This window comes from Pelobates fuscus, chromosome 2 (assembly GCF_036172605.1).
Source record: "Pelobates fuscus isolate aPelFus1 chromosome 2, aPelFus1.pri, whole genome shotgun sequence".
NCBI lineage: Eukaryota > Metazoa > Chordata > Amphibia > Anura > Pelobatidae > Pelobates > Pelobates fuscus.
Window position 1 is genome coordinate 181,558,081 of NC_086318.1, and position 25,527 is coordinate 181,583,607.

The 25,527-nt window shown below is 40.1% G+C and overlaps 1 protein-coding gene across 1 annotated transcript in view; it reads left to right on the forward strand.

The window, feature by feature from the left end:
* The first annotated feature begins 23,243 nt into the window (after window positions 1–23,243).
* LOC134586988 (CD109 antigen-like) overlaps window positions 23,244–25,527 on the forward strand; it is a 98,562-nt gene continuing 96,278 nt past the window's right edge. Inside the window, exon 1 of the mRNA XM_063442989.1 lies at window positions 23,244–23,376. Coding sequence (XP_063299059.1) covers window positions 23,303–23,376 — 74 coding nt within the window. The 5' untranslated portion in view covers window positions 23,244–23,302. The remainder of the gene's footprint in view (window positions 23,377–25,527) is intronic.

Consider the following 25,527-nt stretch of genomic DNA (forward strand, 5'->3'; position numbering starts at 1 on the left):
CCAGGGAAGAAAGTGGTCAGTCAGAAACTCCACATACTTTGCAGAGGTCATCTTTACACCTTCGGGGACCCTAAAGGGGCCGACCAGCTCTCTTCCCATGATTCCAGCCCAAAACATGACTCCACCACCAACTTGCTGACGTCACGGCCTTGTTGGAACAGGGTGGCCGTCCACCAACCATCCACTACTACATCCATCTGGACCATCCAGGGTTGCATGGCACTCATCAGTGAACAGGACTGTTTGAAAATTAGTCTTCATGTATTTTTCTGCCCAATGCAGCCGTTTCTGCTTGTGAGCATTGGTTAGTGGTGGCCGAATAGAAGGTCTATGCACAGTTGCAAGTCTCTGGAGGACTCTACACCTTGATGTCCGTTGGACTCCAGAGGCACCAGCAGCTTCAAATATCTGTTTGCTGCTATGTAATGGTATTTTAGCAGCTGCTCTCTTGATCCGATGCGTGGATCTGGCAGAAATCTTCCTCAATGTGCCTTTATCTGCACGAACCCGTCTATGCTCTGAATCAGCCACAAATCTCTTAATAGTGTGATGATCACGCTTAAGTTTTCGTGAAATATCTAATCTTTTCATACCTCGTCCAAGGCATTGAACTATTTCACTCTTTTCGGCAGCAGAGAGATCATTTTTCTTCCCCATATTGCATGAAAATGGTGCTCTGCTTAATAATGTGGAACACCCTCCTTTAGTAGTTTTTCCTTAAATTGGGCTCACCTGGCAATCTAATTATCACAGGTGTCCGAGATTGTTTTCAGTGAGCAAAAGAGCCCTGAGACACAATGCTGAAAAACAAAAATATTTTATCTTTGTGACTCTTAGAATTTGCAAATAGAATTTGAATAATAATTTGGAACAGGGTGTAAATAAAGTGCCAGTGCTCATATGAAAATTAGAATGGAGTGCATATCTCCAGTACCTGAATAATAAATACTAAATTAGTATTATCTTTGTGCAGGAAATAAAGAACACCTAAAGAAGTGTCCAAATAAAGTGCCAGTGCACATATAGATATAAAGATGGAGTCCAAATCTCCAATATAAGTGTGTTAAAGTGACAAGGTGAAAAAATAGTGGAAAAAAAAATGCAAGAAAATATTTAAAGTGCAAGCGTGCTAAAAAACCCAATAATATGCATACATCTTTTCTGACTAATTAATAAAGTTATTGTAGGCTTATCTAACAGTGGGGGCGCACAGAACAAACTTATGGTAACACAAGAATACAATTTATCTAGGTTATGTATTCAAATTGTAGTTAAGTACAGTATATAAACAATTTGTTAAAAATAACTAAATAAAATATAATTTACTGACACACATTCCAATATACTGAACAAGGGAGAACATTATTACTCTATCAACTCTCTGTCCATACTAAATGGACAAGAGAACAGTGCAGACTTTATCATAATTCGTTCAATTGATGAAGTTCCTCTTATTTATTGTCACCATTTACTTAATTAGTGTATCTTAGGTTATTGGAGGTTATTGAAAGTGCGCTGTCACTTTAAAAGAAATTAAGTCAAAATGAACTAATTAACCTAACTATCCAAAAACATTAAGTAAATGGTGTATATGTAAATTTTTCGTTGACATATACACCAATGGTGCTATGGTATAATTTCTCGGATCCAGAATGTCTCTCTTTGCAATAATAGGGAAGCTCGATTTCCTCCTTTTCTGGATAATGGGATGTGATCAATTGCGATGCACTTGAGGGCAGTTAGTAGGTGTTTAAACTCCAGGAAATGTCGTGCCACTGGTTTGTTGCTGTTATCATCACGGATTGCTGTTCGAATGCTTGATCTATGCCCTCTGATTCTTTTGCATAATTGTGTTTCAGTTTTGCTGACATAGTTCAATCCACATGGGCATAATAACTTATAAATTACATGATTAGTTTTACAAGTGATACGATGTCTGATGGAATATTTATTTCGTGTGTGAGGATGGTCAAATGACTTGGTGGGAATTAAGTGTCCGCAAGTAACACATCCAAGACATCTAACACAACCTGGTTGAGAAATTTGTTCTGATCTCACAAATAGCTTTGTTCAGGATCAGTACGGACCAAAAGGTCTCGTAAATTTTTATCTCTTATAACACATCATTGGTTTGTGACGAAAAATTGCCGGTAAGGTTGGATCTCCAGTCAAGATGTTCCAATTTCCCTTGACAACTCTCGATAGTTCAGTACTTGCTGAATTGAATTTCGTAGGGAAGGTTAATCTCTGACTCTTTGATTGATTACATGTTTTGAATTCCTCTTGTATAGTTAGTCGTGTTTTCTTTAAAGCTGCATCCAGTATAAATCGGTTGTAACCCCTTGACAGAAATGTATTATACATTGTTGCAATTTGAGCTTCATGTGTTACTTGAGGGCATTGTTTCGAAATACTCTTAAAAGTTGAGTGTACGGTAAAGATTTTTTAATATGCTCTGGATATGCACTAGTAAAATGAAGGATCATGTTCCTGTCAGTAGGCTTGGAGTAAAGTTGATATTCCAGTTTACCTGGATCTTAAAATTTTCATTCAAAATAAGAAACTGGAATATCAACTCTACTCCAGGCCTACTGACAGGAACAAAATCCTTCATTTTAATAGTGCACATCCAGAACATATTAAAAAATCTTTACTGTACACTCAGTTTTTAAGAGTATTTCGAAACAATTCCCATGTGGATTGAACTGTCGGCAAAACTGAAACACAATAATGCGAAAGAATCAGAGGGCATAGATCAAGCATTCGAACAGCAATCCGCGATGGTAACATGGACAAACCAGTGGTCCAACATTTCCTGGAGTTTAAACACCCACTAACTACCCTCAAGTGCGTCATAATTGATCACATCCCATTATCCAGAAGAGGAGAAAATCGAGCTTCCATATTATTGCAAAGAGAGACTTTCTGGATCCGAGAATTAAATACCACAGCACCATTGGGACTTAACAAAAAATTTACATACACACCATTTATTTAATGTTCTTGGATACATGGGGGATGGTTGCACTCACCTGAACATGCTTAAATGGGGTGCTGCTGGGGGCCATATTATACAATAAACAATACACAAGATCCAGCGCACTCTCCTATCTACTAAACAGCAACTTCAATGTTGACAGATTTTATTAGTTTTTAAAAGTTTTTTTAAAAACACCTAATCTAGGCAAAAAAAATAATAATGGGGATTTAGTTACATTATATGATCATACATTGCATAAGCCTGCCACAACGTCAATGTACCCCATCTTTGGCAGGTCCTACTCTCACAGTCTAATGTCTGCTCTTATGAGATTAACCACTTACTTGGGAAAAAATTCCATCTGAGGCTCTCTGCAGTACAAGGCTAAATAGGGACCTGAGATGAGGCACCTGTGCAATGTATGATCATATAATGTAACTAATTCCCCATTATTATTATTTTGCCTAGATTAGGTGTTTTTAAAAAAACTTTTAAAAACTAATAAAAACATTGAAGTTGCTGTTTAGTAGATAGGAGAGTGCGCTGGATCTTGTGTATTGTTTATTGTATAATATGGCCCCCAGCAGCACCCCATTTAAGCATATTCAGGTGAGTGCAACCATCCCCCATGTTTCATATATATATATATATTTGGGAGTCTAGCCAACTCCTTGGTTTTGCACCCCTCCCTGTTACAGGTGCCTCATCTCAGGTCCCTATTTAGCCTTGTACTGCAGAGAGCCTCAGATGGAATTTTTTCCCGAGTAAGTGGGTTAATCTCATAAGAGCAGACATTAGACTGTGAGAGTAGGACCTGCCAAAGATGGGGTACATTGACGTTGTGGCAGGCTTATGCAATGTATGATCATATAATGTAACTAAATCCCCAATATTATTTTTTTGCCTAGATTAGGTGTTTTTAAAAAAACTTTTAAAAACTAATAAAATCTGTCAACATTGAAGTTGCTGTTTAGTAGATAGGAGAGTGCGCTGGATCTTGTGTATTGTATAATATGGCCCCCAGCAGCACCCCATTTAAGCATGTTCAGGTGAGTGCAACCATCCCCCATGTTTCATATATATATATATATATATATATATATATATATATATATATATTTGGGAGTCTAGCCAACTCCTTGGTTTTGCACCCCTCCCTGTTACAGGTGCCTCATCTCAGGTCCCTATTTAGCCTTGTACTGCAGAGAGCCTCAGATGGAATTTTTTCCCGAGTAAGTGGGTTAATCTCATAAGAGCAGACATTAGACTGTGAGAGTAGGACCTGCCAAAGATGGGGTACATTGACTTTGTGGCAGGCTTATGCAATGTATGATCATATAATGTAACTAAATCCCCATTATTATTTTTTTGCCTAGATTAGGTGTTTTTAAAAAAACTTTTAAAAACTAATGTTCTTGGATAGTTAGGTTAATTAGTTCATTTTGACTTAATTTCTTTTAAAGTGACAGCGCACTTCCAATAACCTCCTAATATTAAGATACACTAATTGAGTAAATGCAAACAATAAATGAGAGGAACTTCATCAATTGTACGAATTATGATAAAGTCTGCACTGTTCTCTTGTCCATTTAGTATGGACAGAGAGTTGATGGAGTAATAATGTTCTCCCTTGCTCAGTATATTGGAATGTGCGTCTGTAAATTATAACTTATTTAGTTATTTTCAACAAAAAAATTTTTTATATACTGTACTTAACTACAATTTGAGTACATGACATAGATAAATTGTATTCTTGTGTTACAATAAGCTTGTTCTGTGCTATCCCATTGTTAGATAAGCCTAAAATAACTGCATTAATTAGTCAGAAAAGATATATGCATATTATTGTTTTTTAGCACGCTTGCACTTTAAATATTTTCTTGCGGGGGGCGGAGCCTGACACCCAGGCAGACTAGACGTGCAAAGCGAGAGCTCCCGAGTCTGGAGCCAAGATTCAGGGTATAACGCCCGACCACCCGAGCACACCGACTGCAAACCGCAACAATCGAGTTTGGGAGACCGAACTGCACCCGGGGATACCCAATTCTTGGTTCTCCGGTGCAAGGCGGACCGCACTGCAACTTGTGGCCTGTGCGGGTGGGAGCCGAGGAGAGACGGCCGCTCTCCCGGTTCTCTGGCTGACAAGGAGACACCACAAAATCACCTCCCCCCCCCCAGGCCGGCGGGGGTCATCCCGGTCCACTCAGAGACTACACCATATGCCCGCACTCACCACACTGCCGAGAAACGCTGCCCCACTCCAGACACCCAATAATGGCGGATGGCGGCTACTCGAGTACACGAGGTGAGGGCCCAATGCTGGGACGGTCGGATGACCACAACGCTGACACCATGGCGAGGCTCGACAAAATTTTCCAGCGCTTCTGGTGGAAGCTACAGCAGCGATTTACCAAGCCCGCGATCACACCACAGCAGGAAGGCGGGAAAGCTCAACCTCGAGCAGTGAAAGGCCCGGTCAGAAGATGGACACTAAGCAAGAAACCGGTACACATCACGACGGGCCCAGCATCAGGGCCATCACAGGTCGCGGGCCCCAACACGAGCCACCAAACCCTGACAAAGGCCCCCAAATCCTCGAAAAGACGACCCCCGGGGCACAGGCGGAGAGAAGCAAAGTGCCAAACAGTACCCACACGACGGACCTGCAGGACCTCTCGGCCTGACGCATTGGGGCCGAACCAGAGCCTTCACAGGTCACCGGTCTCCGACAGAGTGAAGCACAGTCTACTCCGGGCATGTATCTGGGTAAGCCAGTCCACCAAGCTCCACAACATGGACACTCACCCCAAAGCTGCAGGCAAGGCCCCCAGACGGGGTATCGGCTAGGCACATATGGACTGGCATGCAGGACTCCTCACACTCTTTGTCCACATGCATGCCAGGTGAACTATACGAAGCACAAAACCTGGCCACGGGACTCTACACACCCACAGGCAGACATAGGGTAAAGTGTCTACAATGTACAGACTCTATGGCCACCCATTATAACCATGGGTCAGGACTCACTCTCACATAAAACTGAACGCTATCCTGTTTCTCATTAATTGTTGTTTATCCTTGTGTTATAAATAAGCAGCCTCCCTAGTGAATGTGAGCAAACCTCGTGATTTACATCTAATGTACCTATCTCTTATACTAGTATCCTATGCTATCTGATCGTGCACTCCAGGTTACTGAATCAATTATACTGCTTAATGTATATCAGCGTTCACAGTATTACCAACAAGCATGTATCACCTGTACCTATTACGCTCCAACTACCATATTAATGTACTGGTAGAATGCACAGATATCGATGGTTCACTTAATCCCACCTAATCCTAGGAAACTTAGAGGTGTTATATAGTGTGTTAATCAATATTATATGCAGGTCACGCCGTTCACTTATCGCACTTGTAAAACTTAGAAGGTTAAAAAATGCAGAGACTTGCAACAAACGAGTACCAAAGCTTGACTATCTTTATAACTTAAAAATTGTGCCGAGATCAGACTGTCATGCAAATGTTCAAATATGTTAAAACTGTCCTTGCACACGCCGTTGTGGCAGTGTAAGATGCCTTGTTACTACTTGCACAACGAAAAATAAAGAATTTAAAAAAAAAAAAAAAAAAATATTTTCTTGCATGTTTTTTTCCCACTATTTTTTCACCTTGTCACTTTAACGCCCTTCTATTGGAGATTTGGACTCCATCTTTATATCTATATGTGCACTGGCATTTTATTTGGACACTTCTTTGGGTGTTTTTATGCCCAGCACAAAGATAATACTCATTTAGTATTTATTATTCAGGTATTGGAGATATGCTAATTTTCATATGAGCACTGGCACTTTATTTAAACACTAGCTTGGGTGTTCTATTTGTCTAGTACAAAGACAACCTTTTGTTTAGTATCATTCACGCATGTTTTCATTGTCATTTATACTTTAAATGATTATTCTACATGAGAACGCTTTCTCACCATGAGCGCATGTCCTGATCTTTTCTTATGCCTTTCTGACAGATACATGCATAGTAATGTGTACGGAGCTGTGCTCCGCCAGGCGAGTTGTTTATATGTCACCATGGTGATGGCTTTGAACACCCCGGATAGTATGACAACATAGGGGGAGGAGCTTTATTGCACGCATGCGCATGGGGAAGCGGTACACGCCGACACACAGATGATTGAAGTCGGCTAAATTAACTCTCCTTATTTATAGCCAGTTAGTAATGGTACATGCTATTTATGTCCTGATGAAAGTTTACTGAAGTGAACTGAAACGTTGACTATGAATTAAACGCAAATTGTGTATGTGTACATATATATATATATATATATATATATATATATATATATATATATATATATATATATAATTTGTAGAGGTTTTGCACTCCAGCTTTCCTCCGTGTTTTTTGCCGGTGCTCAGCTGCACAAAAATACAATTTCAATCGAAGAGCCAGCACTCGAGGATTTGTGCAAGAAATGTAGTGGCTTTTAATGCCCTGAAAGTTAAAAACTGTGAACTGAAACGTGGACCTATTGGATTAAAAGCCTTTCTTTGCACAAGTCCTTGAGTTCTGGCTCTTCTATTGAAATCATATGTGTGTGTGTGTGTGTATGTATGTGTATGTGTGTGTGTATATATATATATATATATATATATATATATATATATATATATATATATAATATGGGGAGGCAAGACACAGCCTTACATATTATTTGCATATTTCTTTTTCTTATTCAAAATATTTGTCCTTTTAGAGTGTGTGTATATTATAAAAAAAAAAATATATATATATAAATATATATATATATATATATATATATATCATCACACAATATGGGGCTGGCATAGATTTATTTTTCCAGGGCTGCATTGTATCCCCAGTCCGGCCCTGGGTGATATACCCCATCACCTAAAAATACAAGTGAGAGTGCAGCGCTTAAAACATAAAAACTTACCCCTCAAACTTGCAGAGGATTATGACCATATACATAAAAAATAAATAAAGAACATAATAAAAATATTATAATATTGTTGGAACTTATAATGTAATTATAAAGTGAGTGTACATACTGTACAAAACAACTGAGAATATTCGCTCACTAAAATACCATGGTGGAAGGCAGCAGTGAACCAACAAGTATTCACAATCTTTGCTAGGATAAAGAGATGTGAGAGAAAAAGGCTGGGTAAACCGCACCAAAAAGGAAAAGTGTATAAGACAAATTCGTACGAATACATACACTATATGAGGTCCAATAATGTATGGTTATATGATGACCTCAATAAAAATGAGATAGGAAAAGCTAATAGTACAATATGTCAGGTAAGTATTAAAAATTTTATAACCCAATAAAAGACTAACTCACACTTTTTTGAGCTCTGCTGCTTAGCGCGTGGACGGTACAATCCCCGTCTCAGGATATATAGATATTTCTTATACTAGACATTCAGTTCTCAAATATATAACAGTGGTCAAATATATAAGAGAAACAGAGAAAAAAAGAACCAATCGCACAGTATTTTGTAAATAATATAAAATATAGAAGAGGTAGGTATCCTACTTACAATTTCCAGAGCAATGACTTGCTCTGGTAGTATACGCTTATGGTGGTACAATTCCCACCTGGGATGTGCAGGAAGCGGATGCAGTGGAACAGGAGCAGTGTAAAATAAAATAATGAAGGTTGAAGTGAATTGTAGCAATTAACTTTATTTTAGAAATATAAAATATAGAATAAAAACCAAAATTTAGTAAAGTGGCAGAGTGCTCCAATCCTCACTTAACGCGTTTCGCCCGGATTTATAAGCCTTCTCCCGCCCTGCAGAGCTCAATCTGTGTGGTGCCCACAATGGGTGAAGATGGATTACTAGTGATGTCCCGAACGGTTCGCAGGCGAATAGTTCATGGAGAACATAGCATGTTCGCGTTCGCAAACGCGGGCGAACACATGCGATGTTCGGTCCGCCCTCTATTCTTTATCATTGAGTAAACTTTGACCCTGTACATCAGTCAGCAGACACATTCCAGCCAATCAGCAGCACACCCTCCCTAGCAGACTCTCCCACCTACTGGACAGCATCCATTTTAGATTCATTCGGAAGTTGCAACCATTTTTTTTTTCTTTCAATTTATTATTATTATTATTTATTTTTTTAGTGCATATAAATGTTACAAGCAGATACTCCCTCCAGACACCCTGTGTTACTGCAGATACTCCCTCCAGACACCCTGTGTTACTGCAGATACTCCCTCCAGACACTCTGTGTTACTGCAGATACTCCCTCCAGACAACCTGTGTTACTGCAGATACTCCCTCCAGACAACCTGTGTTACTGCAGATACTTCCTCCAGACACCCTGTGTTACTGCAGATACTTCCTCCAGACACCCTGTGTTACTGCAGATACTCCCTCCAGAAAACCTGTGTTACTGCAGATACTCCCTCCAGACACTCTGTATCACTGAAGATACTCCCCCCAGACACTGACACAGATCAGAATAGGGACTGTTCCCCCTACATAGGGTCACTTGGCAGATATGGATTTACACCTGTCCTCAGGGACCCTGATACACACTGGGGACACACACACCTACTGTCCTCCCCCCACCCCACCCCTGCGCGGTGGGTGGGGGCCATAAATCACAATGGGTGGACGTACTCCCCCCACCCCCACCCCCGCGCGGTGGGTGGGGGCCATAAATCACAATGGGGGGACGTACTGTCCTCCCCCCGGCCCCAGCCCTGCGCGGTGGGTGGGGGCCATAAAAATAATGAGGGGGGGATCCACTGTCCTCCCCCACAGCCCCCACCCCTGCGCGGTGGGTGGGGGCCATAAATCACAATGCGGAGGACCTACTGTCCTCCCCTTGCCCCCACCCCTGCGCGGTGGGTGGGGGCCATAAAAATAATGAGGGGGGGACCTACTGTCCTCCCTCCGGTCCCCACCCCTGCGCGGTGGGTGGCGGCCATAAATCACAATGGGGGAGGACCAACTGTCCTCCCCCCGCCCCCACCCCAGCGCGGTGGGTGGGGGCCATAAAAATAATGAGGGGGGGACCTACTGTCCTCCCCCCTGGCCCCCACCCCTAATCGGTGGGTGGGGGCCCTAAAAAAAAATAAGGGGGGGACCTACTGTCCCCCCCAGCTCCCACCCCTGAGTGGTGGGTGGGGGCCCTAAATAAAAATGCCCCCCCCATCAAAGGTGACTAGGGGTGACCCCCCCAAGCCCCTAGTCACCCACCTTCCCACCCCAAAATAAGTTACCCCCTACCTACCCCCCTCACCCTAAAAAATAGTGAGGGGGGAATAAAATAACTAACCTGTAAAGAAAAATTCAACTTACCATTTGATGTCTTATTTTTTCTAAAATCTTCTTTTTTCAGCCTCAAAAAAGGCCAAATAAAAAGCCATAAGAAAGGATGCAATTTAAAAAAAAAAAAAAAAACGAGCGCAAAAGAAAATAATCCATCTTCACCCATGGAGGGCTCCGCGCAGACTGAACTCTGCAGGGCGGGGAAGGCTTATAAAGCCTTGCCACGCCCTGCAATTAGGCTAAGAACACTCTGATGTGCTCTTTGTCATTTTACACAGCGTGGGAAAATTCTAAAGAACTTTCCCACGCTGTGTAAAATGACACGGAGTACTCTGATTGGTTAGAATCCAAGCCCACCAATCAGAGTGCTCTTTGTCATTTTACACAGCATGGGAAAATTCCAAAGAACTTTCCCACGCTGTGTAAAATGACACAGAACACTCTGGTTAGATTCCAAGCCCACCAATCAGAGTTCTCTTTGTCATTTTACACAGCGTGGAAAAGTTATTTGGAATTTTCCCACACTGTGTAAAATGACAAAGAGCACTCTGATTGGCTTAAACCAGCCAATCAGAGTGTTCTTAGCCTAATTGCAGGGCGTGGCAAGGCTTTATGAGCCTTCCCCTGCCCTGCAGAGCTCAGTCTGCGCGGAGCCCTCCATGGGTGAAGATGGATTATTTTTTTTTGCGCTCGTATTTTTTAAATTGCGTCGGTTCTTATGGCTTTTTATTTGCCCTTTTTTGGGGCTGAAAAAAGAAGATTTTAGAAAAAAGAAGACGTCAAATGGTAAGTTGAAATTTTCTTTATAGGTTAGTTATTTTATTCCCCCTTCACTATTTTTTAGGGTGAGGGGGTAGGTAGGGGGTAACTTTTTTGGGGTGGGGGGGTGGGTTACTAGGGGCTTGGGGACCCCTAGTCACCTTTGATTGGGGGGGATTTTTATTTAGGGCCCCCACCCACCGCTCAGGGGTGCGGGCCAGAGGGGGAGGACAGTAGGTCCCCCCCTCATTATTTTTATGGCCCCCACCCACCGCATAGGGGTAGGGGTGGGGGCCGGGGGAAGGACAGTAGGTCCCCCCCCCCCTCATTATTTTTATGGCCCCCACCCACCACGCAGGGGTGGGGCCGGGGGAAGGACAGTAGGTCCCCCCCCAGTGTGAATCAGGGTCCATGAGGACAGGTGTCAATCCATATCTGCCAAGTGACCCTATGTAGGGGGAACAGTCCCTATTCTGCTCTGTGTCAGTGTGTATCAGGGTCTCTGAGGACAGGTGTCAATCCATATCTACCTTGTGACCCTATGTAGGGGGAACAGTCCCTATTCTGCTCTGTGTCAGTGTGTATCAGGGATCCTTAGGATAGGTCTCAATCCATATCTGCCAAGTGACCCTATGTAGGGGGAACAGTCCCTATTCTGCTCTGTTTCAGTGTGTATCAGGGTCTCTGAGGACAGGTGTCAATCCATATGTCAAGGTGTCAATATGTCATATGTCAGGTGTCAATCCATATCCATTGTGATTTAGGAATGTTAGGTGATTTATGCCCTTTATGGATTAAAACCAGACTCTGCATCAACTGTGTAATTTTCCATGGGAGTTTTGCCATGGATCCCCCTCCGGCATGCCACAGTCCAGGTGTTAGTCCCCTTGAAACAACTTTTCCATCACTATTGTGGCCAGAAAGAGTCCCTGTGGGTTTTAAAATTCGCCTGCCCATTGAAGTCTATGGCGGTTCGCCCGGTTCGCCTGTTCGCGAACATTTGCGGAAGTTCACGTTTGCCGTTCGCGAACCGAAAATTTTGTGTTCGCGACATCACTATGGATTACTTTTTCAGCGTCTGAGGTTTTTCTTGTCGCACTTTTTTTGCGCTCTGTTTTTTTGGGGGGGGTAATTAGGAAGTTATCTACTAAGCGGCTGCAGCAGAACATCCGAAGTCCCGAATTTCGGAATGCCGAACTGAATATTTTCCCCATGCACATCCCTAAACATCAGTTCTTTCTGCATTCTGTAAAAAGACCCATTAACTGGGTATAACATTAGATAATTTCCCGTGAAATATTCAAACAGAAAAAAGTGCATTGAACTGAATCATGAAAAATAGTAAAATTAGTGTAGAATATAATTATGATGAAGCAGATATTAATTTACAAATTGTCACTCAAATAGTGTAGTGCATGTGCTATGTGAAATATGAATCAATGCAATTCTATCTTAGGGAATATTTCATTTTAAGAAACTTCTTATGTGGTTAATGAATTTGGGAGGTAGGGGACATAGATATTTGCATGGGTTTAATAATGTTACTATCAATTTCTTGATATAGTTCTAGTTGCAAGGTTTTAGTTGTTCTGTTTATATAATTATTATTGACTTTCCAAAGATGTGGTTTATATCTGAATTGAACTAAACCTTAAAATATTTTGTGTCTTGAAATATTTCAGTCTCAACTGCATGCCTTTATTTGTTTTGTAATATAACTAAATATGCTATTTTCTGACAACTTTCCAATGAACCAAAGTCACCTGTACAATTTTTGGCACCCTCGATAAATATATAAACATAGAACACGATCCACATTCATGTCTAGCTTTCAGCATGGCACCTTATAGCTCTAAACTGGAAACAACCCATGAGTTATTAGAAAGGATAAATCTAAGTTATGTCTATGAACTTATGGGCGCCAACAACACTGTTCAACAAAGAAAATGCAAACAGTTTTGACAACCACAGAATGGAAGGTGTTCCACTTCACGCAATTAATAATAATAAAAAAAAAAACACCTTAGTAGATTGTGATTCTATTTTCCTCCTCTCCAATGCATTGTGGCCTCACACTAAACATGTAGACCACTACGCCACTATATGAAGCCCATCCTCCAACACCGGACACTGAGATACAACTCTCATAAGCCACACTAGACTAGGTATCCTTGCCCACTACAATGCATTTTTGACCTTGTGCACAAATAAATAATCCTTTTTTCTGTTCAGTTATTTTTCCTTTCTATACAAAACAATGTATAAGAAAGTTGATTGTTCACATGTCTCTACTGGCAGTACAAACAATGAACTGTTTATGGCGACTATTTCATATAATGTTCCAAACAACGTTTGCAAATGTTTACCACTGTAAAACTGCCTATGAAATGCCAATAACATATGATTGACAAAATATATTATCTAAACATATATTTAGCTAGTTTATATTTCCCAGAATGTACCTCTCGTACTAATAACTATTAATCTGTCTAATGAACATTGTGCTTGTTAAATCATCTATCATGAAACAGTCATCTCAGCTGAAGAGAGGATGAGAGGATCTCCCTAAGAATGTTGCGTTTTGTTACGTAACAATAAGATGTTTCAATGATAAGGTACTGTTTCTAGGACAATGCTATTTAAGTGCAAATACTAATTATTGTTAATTAGCAGTAATGTTAAATTAGTCGATGATAGAGAGGCAAATTATTTTTCGCATGAATATTCAATCATGTTAAAAATTTGGCAGAATGCTTTGTTATTCTTATAGATGACCACTGGTTTTAAATCCCATAATCAATTATCTGAATATAAGCATGGAGTTGTTGACTGAGTGTCTTTTTTAGAGATTCCACTAACAGGCTCAAGAACTGACATTTAGTAAATTTTACTTTAAACATGTGGACAATTTCTCTTTTTTTTAATAATTTATCAGGATTTAAATAACATTATATCAGCCTTTGTGTGGACCCCTTGCTCACGGTGCCTAGGGAGATATCAGCTATGCCTCACTGATGATGCCTAACTAGGCTGAAACGATCGTCTGGGGTTGCTGTGTCTCTCGTGCAGAGGGAACTTGCTGGCATTTCGGATCTGGACTGCCCGTATGGGTGGGACCAGTCTGATATGTTTCAGAGAAGTTCTCTCTGTAATGGCACAAGATGAGCAAAAAACAGCTTTAGAAATGAGCGGGGACCGACCGAAGGGCAGGCTATTTCAGCTGCTGCCTGTTCTCAGTATTCTCTTGCGACCCATTTTTTACTCGCCTTTGTGTATTGTTTCAAAATGAAAGGACTTACCTAATAGTAATTTAATAAATATGCAGCGTAAGCTATACTTTTTCAAATAGCATTGGGATATAGGCAGGTATTGTCAGGATTACTAGTTGGTCCAGCACGTAGAATTGTGTCACACTGATGACTAATAGGTAACGTATTACCAGGCCTTAGGATGGCAGGACTTAACGTACCAAAGAGTAGTCAGGATACTTGCCGAGGTCAGGAGACACAAAAAGATACAATGATAAGGGAAAGCCAGAAGTCAGGGATACCAGAATACAGGGAAGTCAAAACAAAGCCAAAGTCAAAAAACAGAAAATACTTGAATCAGGAAAGCACTCTCGGACAACCACTAGAGAAACCGCAACAGGGCAATGAGGAAAGGTAATTTTGGGTTTAAATACCCGCTTTACCTTTCTGATTGGAGGAGATCGATCTTTGACCCCAAAACGTGCGCGCCTTGCGTGAGTGATGTCACGTGCACGCCGACGCCGTCAATCACGTGAGTGGACTTGGGGGTATAATTTGCTGTGGATCCACAGCGGCCGGCGTTCATTAGCCTGCTGCAAGTGTCAGTCATGAAGACTCACGGCCGCAAGGTGAGGAAAAATATGTTACAGATATAGGTCATTTAATATTGTTTGAATATTTTTAAAGGCATCTTGAAATGACCTTTGACTTAATTTTTTTAAATGATAAATTGGGGCCATAATTTGAAATAGTCATAATTCTGGTTGATGTGCTTGAAAATGTAATGGGACACTATAGTCACCAGAACCACTACAGCTCAATGTAGTGTATCTGGTGTCTATAGATATATCATATGTCCAGTTAGCACTGGTACTGACATAAGGCCTAACCCTTAAATTTGTACAGACATTTCTGTATTATCACAACTGGAAAGACTAGTGAAAATACAAAATAATTCAACATTGAAAGAAAGTATATCCTATATTCAATTAAATCCCTCTTAGTGATATTCCCCAAAGGTTACAACACACTATATCCTGATAAAATAGGAAAATCTCTCTATTTAAAGCTTTATTTATTTATTGAGTGCTTACTAGAGAGATTGCTATTTCTGTTTAAAAGGACGCAAAACAAGGGCTACTTCAATTACCCTAAGTAACGTGGAGTAGTGTCTCCTATATGCTCTATTAAGCCTTGGTCCTTCATGATCAGCTTGGGGTACACAGTGGCTAGATAATAATATAGGGAACAATATCTATGAATAGATGACTATCTGACATCCAGAGGATAACGTATAAAGGTCTATTTTCCAAACTGTCTGAGACCTACTACATATAAAATTGATATTCCCCAATGGGATAAGGTATACCTCAGTCTCCAGGTTCTAAACTGGGACCTACTTTACCAGGGAGTAACAATCCCTTATGGGGTTGGGTATACCTCAGTGTCCAGGTTCAAACCTGCTTGGCTGAAATCATTAAGCTTGATTGAGGTAATCAAATTGATGAGTTTAGCCATGGAGGAAGGGCCAGGAGGGGTTAGCCGTGGCAAGACCAGTGCGGCCTGTGAAAAAAGGTAAATAAAAAAGATCTTTCCCATGAGATCCAAGGGGATCCAGTCACCTCAATAGTGTTTGTATTCCTGTCACTATAGTTTTCCTTTAATTCAGTAAAAGATAATTGGCATGTTGAGAATACAATGTTTCCTATTAGTTAATTAGATGATTCATTAATACTTTGAAAGGTGCGTCCAGCAGTGCCTTTAGTGCACCTTCCATTCTTTTGATGATATTACTTCTCCATTCATGAAAGCCACATAATGTTTTCTTCCACAGATTTTCTACAATGTCGGAAATACTATCATGTCCCTTTCCTCTGACGTCCTTCCCAAAAGTACATTAAGCCTATAATTATTTTTTATGTTTTTGAGCTTTAAGTGCATTGTATCATGTTTCCACCTTTAAGCTTTCTTAAATAAATTATTCTGCAGTGTCCACATTGAATTTGGTGTGATCTACAAAAAGGTATTTTTATCCCTTTACCCTGATCAGCGGATCTTTAAAGATCAGTGGAATGTTTTTATCCACTCTAATGAAGAGAAGACTGAGCAAAGTTAGGTCTGATAGGCATCAGAAGGATTTCCGTAACTGCTGTCACTATCTTTATCTTTATTTATATACATATAAGGAAGTTTAGGAAATACAAAGGAACACTACTTTAAATGATAAGATAAACGATAAAGATAGTGATAGATAGTCCTATGAAAAATGACCCTAAATATTTTTTTAGATGTACAAAAAAGGTTTTGTTTTGGTTGCGGTTCGTGTCTAGCCTCTGTAAATAAGTAGCAAAAGAAGACATGTAAAATTATGTAAAAATTATGTAATTAAACAATTAATAATTGTCATGCTAATCAAGTAATGTATTTAATGATGTGTTCCAGCAGATAATGCTATATAGACAGGACAAAACATCCCCTGTATAAAAGGATGGAAGAACACAATGGAAATATAAAATATAAGTATGAGACACATAACGTATCTGCACATTTTAATTACAAACATGAGGGTATTCCCCACGGTCTTGTTTTCATGGGTTTACAAAGAATTTTAGGTAACTGGAAATGTGTTGATATAATAAGAAAACTCAGTCAGCCACAGATGAAATGGATAGTTTTTTTTTTAAAACTTTAGTAACCCATAGGCTTTATAAAGACATTGAGCTACATAATACATAATTTAGAAAGAAAGATTACAGTCATCAAATTAAGCTCCATCCCATGTGAGTGTAAAAACAGTATCACACTATTGTTGTTGTTTTTTTTTCTTTTATCTGTCATTTGCAGTTTTATTCCATATATATATATATATATAAATATATAAGGGTAAGCTTGTTTATATATTTGTAGTGCTTCAATTTTCACGTTAGGATTTTGCATTGCACATCCATTTTTTTTATTTAGGAGGAAGTGTGTTGTACCTGTTTTACTTAAGTAAATATTTAGTATTTATTTGGCACTTTGATCTCCAATCAGGAGCCTGGATGGGCGATGTGACTCTTTAAAAGCACACAGGACTTGGCCCCTGTTAGATGAAATCAGTAAAGGTCACTTTCTACCAGCATACAGAGAGTCTCATGGTGAGGGAGAGGAGGATGCAGAGAGAGGAGGGGGAGAACTGTCAGAGAGCCTGAATTAGTTTGAGACTCAATCAGCCTCACGCAGCACCTGCTGCAGCCAGATCCCTCTGGACCCCATGGTAGCCACCCTACTGCACTAATAAGATATGAAAACAATAGTATTGCTAAAATATGTAAATTATGACTTTTATATATGTGTATCTGTGTGCGTGTCGATGTGTATCTGTGTGTGTATGTGTCTGTCAGAGTGTGGCTGTGTGTGTGTATCTGTGTGTGTGGCAGTATATGTGTATATGTGCATTCATCCCAGCAAATAAATGCCAACACTACACACAAAACATTGCAGCATTGAAACAACATCACTACATAACAAACAAACAACTGAATTGAAATGCCAAGGCTATGCATAAACGCACTCCTCCAGACAATTGCCAAAATTACTCACACATACTACTACATTCAAATGTCAACAGTATACACAAACACAGAACTGCATTTATTTATTATTTTATTATTTATATAGTGCCAGCAAATTCCGTAGAGCTGTACAATAATTGAACTTCAATCCTCAGTAGGAGGCTGTTGCAGGCTCTCACAGGCAATTAACAGAGCAGGAGATAAACATTTCTAAATTAACACACTGCAATAAGGGAAATGTAAAAATCAAACATCTTTTTACAAAATGTGTATGGGGCACTGTGAGTAAAAGCTAGGTGAGGTGTGTTGAGGCTGAATAAACAAAATAATTTAACACCATAATTACAGAGAATTGTACAGTTAGAATGGGGGTTAATTTATACAACAAAACATTTTTATTAAGCTAACGTTATGTTGGTACTTAGAGTATCCTTTTAACCCCTTAAGGACAGAGCTTTTGAAGCTTGTCTTTCACTTAATGACAACGGAATGTTTTGCATTTTTTGCTGTTTGCGTTCAACTGCAATTTGCATTCGACTAATTTATTGCACCAACGCATATTATATACCGTTTTTTAAAGGACAGAAAGGGCTTTAATTTGATGTAACATATATGCTTATTTGTTATAAAAAAATACAGAAAAATGCAAAACAAATGAAAAATTTTATGTTTTCTTTTACAGTTTTTGCAATAATAATGTGTGCACAATTAGTGCAGGTTAAGGAAAGTAATTAAAAATAAATTTTAGTTGTTCTGATTTACAGAATATATAATGTGTCAAATATAAAATTACGTTTTTTTGGTAGTTACAGGTCACAAAGCACAAGGAGTAAAATAAACGTTTAATGTGGAGCGATTTTAGAATTTGGTATGTTTGTCTTGTAAGCTTAATAGCCATAAAAGGCTCGGAAGAAGCCTGTGGAGGCGGGCGAAACGCGTCACACGGACGTCATTGGAGGGCGGACCCGGAAGCGATCACGTGACCGGACTGCAACCAGGAAGCGTTTTTCGGATATATTTGTCTCATGCTTTTATGTGGGTGACTCTGCGAGTTTATACCCACCACATCCCAAGTAAGGGTTTTTAACTTCTTTTGTACAAATAAACTGAATTGTGATATTATTCAATTGGAGGTCCTGCCCTTCTTTTTCCTACACACAGCAAAACGGAATCACCAGCTGATACATTCTGTGGAAGATCCTGCAGTGTGGGGATATCCCCTCTTCCAAAGAGCCTTACAAACCCAGAGCCAGGGGTGATAGGGCTCTGGGACATGTGAGTTTTTCTCCTATCACTCCTATTTCTTATATTATTATTACCAGATGGTCTGCACTATTATGTGTGTTTTTTATGTTTACAGATCGATTTAGCGCGTTTTTTTTTGGTAACTATAAAAGGCTATTTACCTAAGGTTGTTTTGACACTTTCTACGTAGCCATTTCACCGCCAATCTCTGCTAAATATTGGAGTAAAATTTTATTTTTTGGGGGTTTTGGCACACAAACTTATAACAAAGAACTTCTCGTGTGTATTTTGTAAAGTTGGTGTGTGCTATTCCTGTACAAAGTTTTATTTTGTGTTCTGTTACATCTGCTGAGTAAAATGACACCCCCATTGTATGTCTTTGGCACAATTTTGTGAAGCTACAGTGCCGTCAGAGCGGGCACATGTGCTGGGACAGCCCCATCCGGTGCTCCCGGTCTGCCTCTAATACAGAGGCAGACCAGAGCACCATTAACCCCGCGATCGCCGCAAATGCGGCGATCTGGGGTTCATTTTACCGCGTGCTCTGGCATCAGTACAGTGGACGCGAGGGAGTTGGACAGAGAGCACTCAGGGGAGAGTGCTCCCTCGCGCACCAGCCATCCCTCCGGCAAAGTGAAGCCACTCCCAGCCTCGGGAGGCCCTGAGGTGGCCAGCTCCTGGGCCCCCCAGGAGAAGAGGCTGGCAAAATGTGGCTACACTGGCATACATACCAGGTTGCAGGGCAGCCGGGCTGCCTGGAGGCTGGTGCCCGGTCGCAGCCGTGACCCCTGTGACCGCAGTATGTACGCCAGTGCCCAAGACTCTAGATCATGCATTCAATGAATGAAGAAAGATAGACAATTGGCTGTAATCCTAAAAAAAATTATTTGGGGGGAGTTTTCTCTATTTCTCTATTCTTACGAATATGTAAAGCAGGACTAAAAGGGAAATCAGGATTAAAGTGGTGTCATAGATGATGGTCAAGATAAAATATTGCATTTAGCAAAAGTAATAATCAAATATCTCTGAAGTTGGAGCTATAGTGAAGTGAGAAAGTAGATTATGCATTCTCTTCTATAGAAGAATCCCGAAGAAGTTAGTATAATTGAGGGTTCTGTTATTCTGTTCAAGCTATACCTGTAGCTTAAACGCAAACTCCAATATCCAATACAAATTGAATTTGAAATTGTATTTTGTTGTTGTTGTTGTTGTTTTTTTTTTTTTTGCATGGTCAATCTTTATTGTTTTTGCACAAAAAATAAATGTTTTGCATAATGATATACTATAAGCCTTCCTCTTTAGCCACGTCCCTCACTCCAGAAAAAGACATCCTTAACAAATGTATGCATTAGAAGGAGAGGACACCAAAGAAGACATATAGTAAGGGTGTCACTACCTGTTTGTAGTTCACATAACTATCTGCTACCTGGTGGTGAATTAAAAGCAACTCATTCAGTGCTGTTAAAGGCTGAACTGTGTGCATGCATGGAAAAGGAAGCCATGAGGGAGTGCTGCGAAAGATGCAGGTTAATAGTGTAACATACGGCAAACATTTATTATTTTTTTGTAAATTCAGAAAAATAGATTTAATCTATTATATCATGTAGGCCTAGCCATTCCTTTTCCCTTTTTAAAGTGAGAATACAGTATTTAAGGCATTTTTTATTTTAAACATATTTTATAAATTCCCTCTTAAAGGGACACTGTATGCACCCAGACCACTTCATCTGAATGGAAAACATTGCAGTTTTAGAGAAACTGCAATGTTTACATTTCAGTACTACAATTGGCTCTAGTAGCTGTCTTCCAGAGAGCGCATACAGGGCTTCCTGGAGTTTCATGTAGTTTGCCTCAGTAAAACGATGGCCGGACGTCCTCACTCTCTGTACAAGGACATTGAGTGTCAGAGAAAATCCCATAGGAAAGCATTGAGGCAATGCTTTAACATGGGGAAGGCCAAATGTGCATGCTCGCCACGCATGTGCATTAGACCCCCCATCGACTAATGGTCCTGGAATTGGGCATGTGAATAAAAGGTTGTTTCACCCTTTATAATCTTCGGTATAAAGGGCCTCCCAAGCCAACACAGCCGACGGCGGGTCTCCCGGTTACCACAGAGATACTTACCTCTTTCTTCTCAAACCTATGCCAGTGGAACAGATCACTCAAACACAAACAGCACAGGTGACAGAGCTCCAGAAGCAGGTCAAGGACCTTACCTCAGCTCACACTACACTCACCCACTAACTAGCAGCTATGGAGGACAAACATAGGTGGAAGTACGTTAAAATTCAAGGCCTCTCCAACACTGTATCCCCAGCTGAGCTGTCCAATTTCCTGAGAAGGCTCTTTATGGCCCTCCTACCCCCTAAGCAAGCTAAAGGGATGCAGCTGGATGGCATGTTCCACCTACCCAAGCCACCACAACTCGCAAGCTCTGCAACAGGTGACCTCCTGGTCAAATTTCAAAATGGGCAAGACAAGTCTGCTTTCATGGGTGGGGTCAAGGGTCCCTACCGCTTCGAAGACATGGACTTAACGTTTTTCTCTGACCTACCACGCACAACCATACAATAGCAAAAGTCCCTTTGCCCGCAGCAGCGACATTAGCAGCCAAAGGTGTGACATACCGTTGGGGACCAGCGCACGTTCCCCTCATACAGCATCAGGACACCGTCACGGACAGTGGACATCGCGGAGATGGACACTGTCCTGGCAGATATGGGCCTCATGTGCCCTAGAAGCTAGAACAAACGGGACAATCCAGCCAACATCGTCCTGTTTGTTCCAGTTTCTAGGGTCACTTCAGGGATGAAGATCACCTGAACCACTGACTATTGTTTTTTCATGTTTTCTTTCTTTCTTTTTATACTTATTTAAGTTGGGTTTTACCCCCAGTTTCACATACACAATGCACAACCCCAGGTTTCCTGCACACTCACAGCAGGACAACTACCCGGTGTTCACCCTCCGCCAGAACCGGGTAAAACCCGTATATGCTGGCTCCACTTCACCACCTCCCCCTTTAGCTCCTATCCGACCACTTCACAACTTGGTTATTGACAGGGAGCTGTTTTTACACCACATTAGGTACCACGTCAGTACCCTCTGTTAATTCTTGTTGCCTACTGCAGCCTAAGCTATGTGTTAGCCCCTTCCTACTATATTGCCTTACGGGTCCCCACATGGTGTATAATTGTTGTTTCCCTGTACCTATACATCAAAGGCATGTTGGCCTTATACCAATCTTATTGTCAGACCGAAAACTACTCTTTCCACACTTTAACTCTCTGTTGTTGTAATCTGGAATCTACTCTTAACATTTAAAAAAATCTGCTGTCACCATATATGCCATGCTAATGTTATACTCTATCACCATTGGACTTGATATAGCTGTCGTGACTATCCAAGCATGTTGTTAATGCTCGCACAACAAAATATAAAGCTTGTGTGATTTGTAGTTCTACGCACTTTAAAGGAAACTGTCACCACTTACCTGTCTCTCCGCTCCCACACTGCAATCTCCTTCAGGGTTGGGTGTTACACTTCTGCACTTTTTTATGATGGCTGAAGACTGCTCCTGAAGCAAAGTGGAACATACTGTATTTAATAGTGCATTTTGGGACAACTTTAATTTTGCCATGTCTCTTCTAGTTTTTCTGCAAACCATATTCACTAGTATACACAATATGTGTGCTTTATAAATACATTGAGAATCTGTAAAGTCTGCACAATTAATCGGTATTTTATTTGTAAATTGATATAGTAACTTTCTACTAAAGTTAACCAATATGTGAAAAAAAATGTTATTTCCCTGCAAAGTATATATTCTAACTTTAATCTAATATTGGTATTTATGAGACTCCAGCAATAATTGCAAATAAAAACAAACATAAAACAAACATCATGTTGCAATATCATATTAAATGTAGAGATAATGAGTCATTTCCAATGTATTAGGTAGAGTTTAAGCAATAGTGACTAAATCACAATAAGGTTTTCCCTGTATCAATGAGAAGATTAATTTAGAAGGTGTGTACCAACAGAGGTAAATTGTCATGGGTGGTGCTCGTTATTAAAAGGTTGAAAAGAAAGCATCCTGTAGAAACCTACATTCTTTTCCTGAAACCTGGAAACCATTCGTCTCACTGATAGAAGCCTTCTACATACTCAGAGAATTAGCAAGGATGCACCTTCTTGGACCTCCTGGTGTGAGGCATACAATACTTGTAATTTGCTTCCTATACGCGGCTGATGCATGGTAAGACCTCCTGAGTTGTACACCATTTTCTAACTTTTATTTTACAGATGATAAATATTTTCTATATATTTTTAGCAATAAAAAAAAATTAAAGAAAGTGTGAATGATGGTAAAAAAAAACTTTTAATAGTATCAGATTTATTCACTAAAGCAAAAATTGCCAGAAATTCAAAGTGACCTAAATTTAAATTAAAATTTAAGCTAAAAATAGGTAAACTAGAAAATATCTCCAATTTAGCTATTCATCCAGTTCGCCTTACATTTGAAATCCACTTTGAATTCAATTTGAATTTCTAAAAATGTAATATATATATATATATATATATATATATATATATATATATATATATATATATATATATATATATATATATATATATATATTAAATGCATAAAAATGCTATTTTTTTTAAAATCTATTTTTTTTTTTTTTTTTTTTTAAGAAAACCTGGCTAACAGTTCAAAGGAGCTTTGTTTCAGAATTAATTTATCTGGGGTTTTGTCTTCTGGCTTAGTAGCTGGTAAGCTGTTCATTTATAAAACAAAAGCCAGAAGATGGATTTATAAAAAATTTAAAGACCTACATGAATACAGGAGAGCTCTATTTTCTGCCTTAAGAAATCCTGTTACTAATCACATTTTGCACTAATACAAAGTTTTTATCTAGCTTGAGGATTTAATAACTAGTCAGTTTGTTAATTTGGCTGACACCCATCTTAGTGTGAGACATTTCCAAATATGCTATTACATAATCTCTGTGTTCTTAGGCAAATTCCTTAGGTGTATTAGTAGATTATTTGATTTTTTTCTCTTAGTGAATATTTTATTTTTCCTGTCATTATTTTAATATATGTTTTTGTTTGGCTATGCTGTTGTTATTGCAGTGTTTTTACCGCAGAACCGAAGAAATAAGTAGTACCTAATATTTTATGATCTCTTCCATACTTCCATACAGATACCTCTCTAGTTATATTTTAAACTAAATGCTGCATTACTTACACTTAGTGATTGTGTCTCACTAATCTTATAATTGGCAAATTTCTGCATGGTTAAATTGGGAAGCAACTGAAAATCTATTTGGTAATTTCTTAAAAACTACCCCCCCTCCCTCCCCAAAGTTGGTGATACTTCTTATGTCCTGTTTACTTACTATTTATTTCCATTCAGATTTTTTTTAAAGAGTGTAACAGTGGAAATGCTTTGTGCAATTTGCTTCTTTTTGTTATACTATTATTTAAATAGACTTAAAGGTATTTACAGTTTCATCAATGAATGCGGTGGCGAGGCTCATCTTTCTGTCCGCCTGCACCTCCCACGCCCTTACCCCTCTGTCAGTCCCTGCATTGGCTTCCTGTAAGATATAGAGCTCTACATAAAATTCCTGTTCTTACTTTCAAATCTCTACATAATGCTACTCCCACCTATCTACCCTCCCTACACAAATATGTCCCGCCTAGGCCCCTATGATCTGCTGAAGACCTGCGTCTATCGTCGGTTCGTACTCCCACCTCTGATGCTCACATTCAAGACTTCTCTAGTGCTGCATCATTACTGTGGAACTCCCTTCCCTTTTCAGTGCTCATCTAGTCTCCACTCCTTCAAAAAATCATTAAAAACTAACTTTTTCACAAAAGCATATCAATTAAACAGTTAATGGCTCCAAAACCCCACACTAAGTCTTCATTGTATACTATTCTACCAATCTACTTCCCTAACCTTTGTGTCACTTTACCCTACTCCCTCTAGCATGTAAGCTCTTTGAGCAGGGCCTTCAACCCCTCTGTTTCTGTGTGTCTGGTTACAATTACATGTTTGTTAGCAGAGGCGGCTCTCTAATTAGGCGGTTTAGGCGGCCGCCTAAGGCCTCGCGCTGGCGGGGGCCTCGCGGCCGCCTAAACCGCCTGTTGGCAGAGTGTGTCAGGTCCTCGGTCAGTGACCGAGGACCTGACACCAGGAGGGGGCCCGGCGGCTTGCCCGGTATGCCGCCGGGTGCGAGGCCCCTCCTGGCTGCCCGGCCAGCCACCGCAGACACTGGTCTGCAGCTCCGCAGTGTGCAGAGCTGCAGACCATGTGATTCGCGAGAATTGGCCAATCAGAGCGTTGCCGCGGGTTACCACGGCAACGCTCTGAAATCTCGCGAGATTACACAGT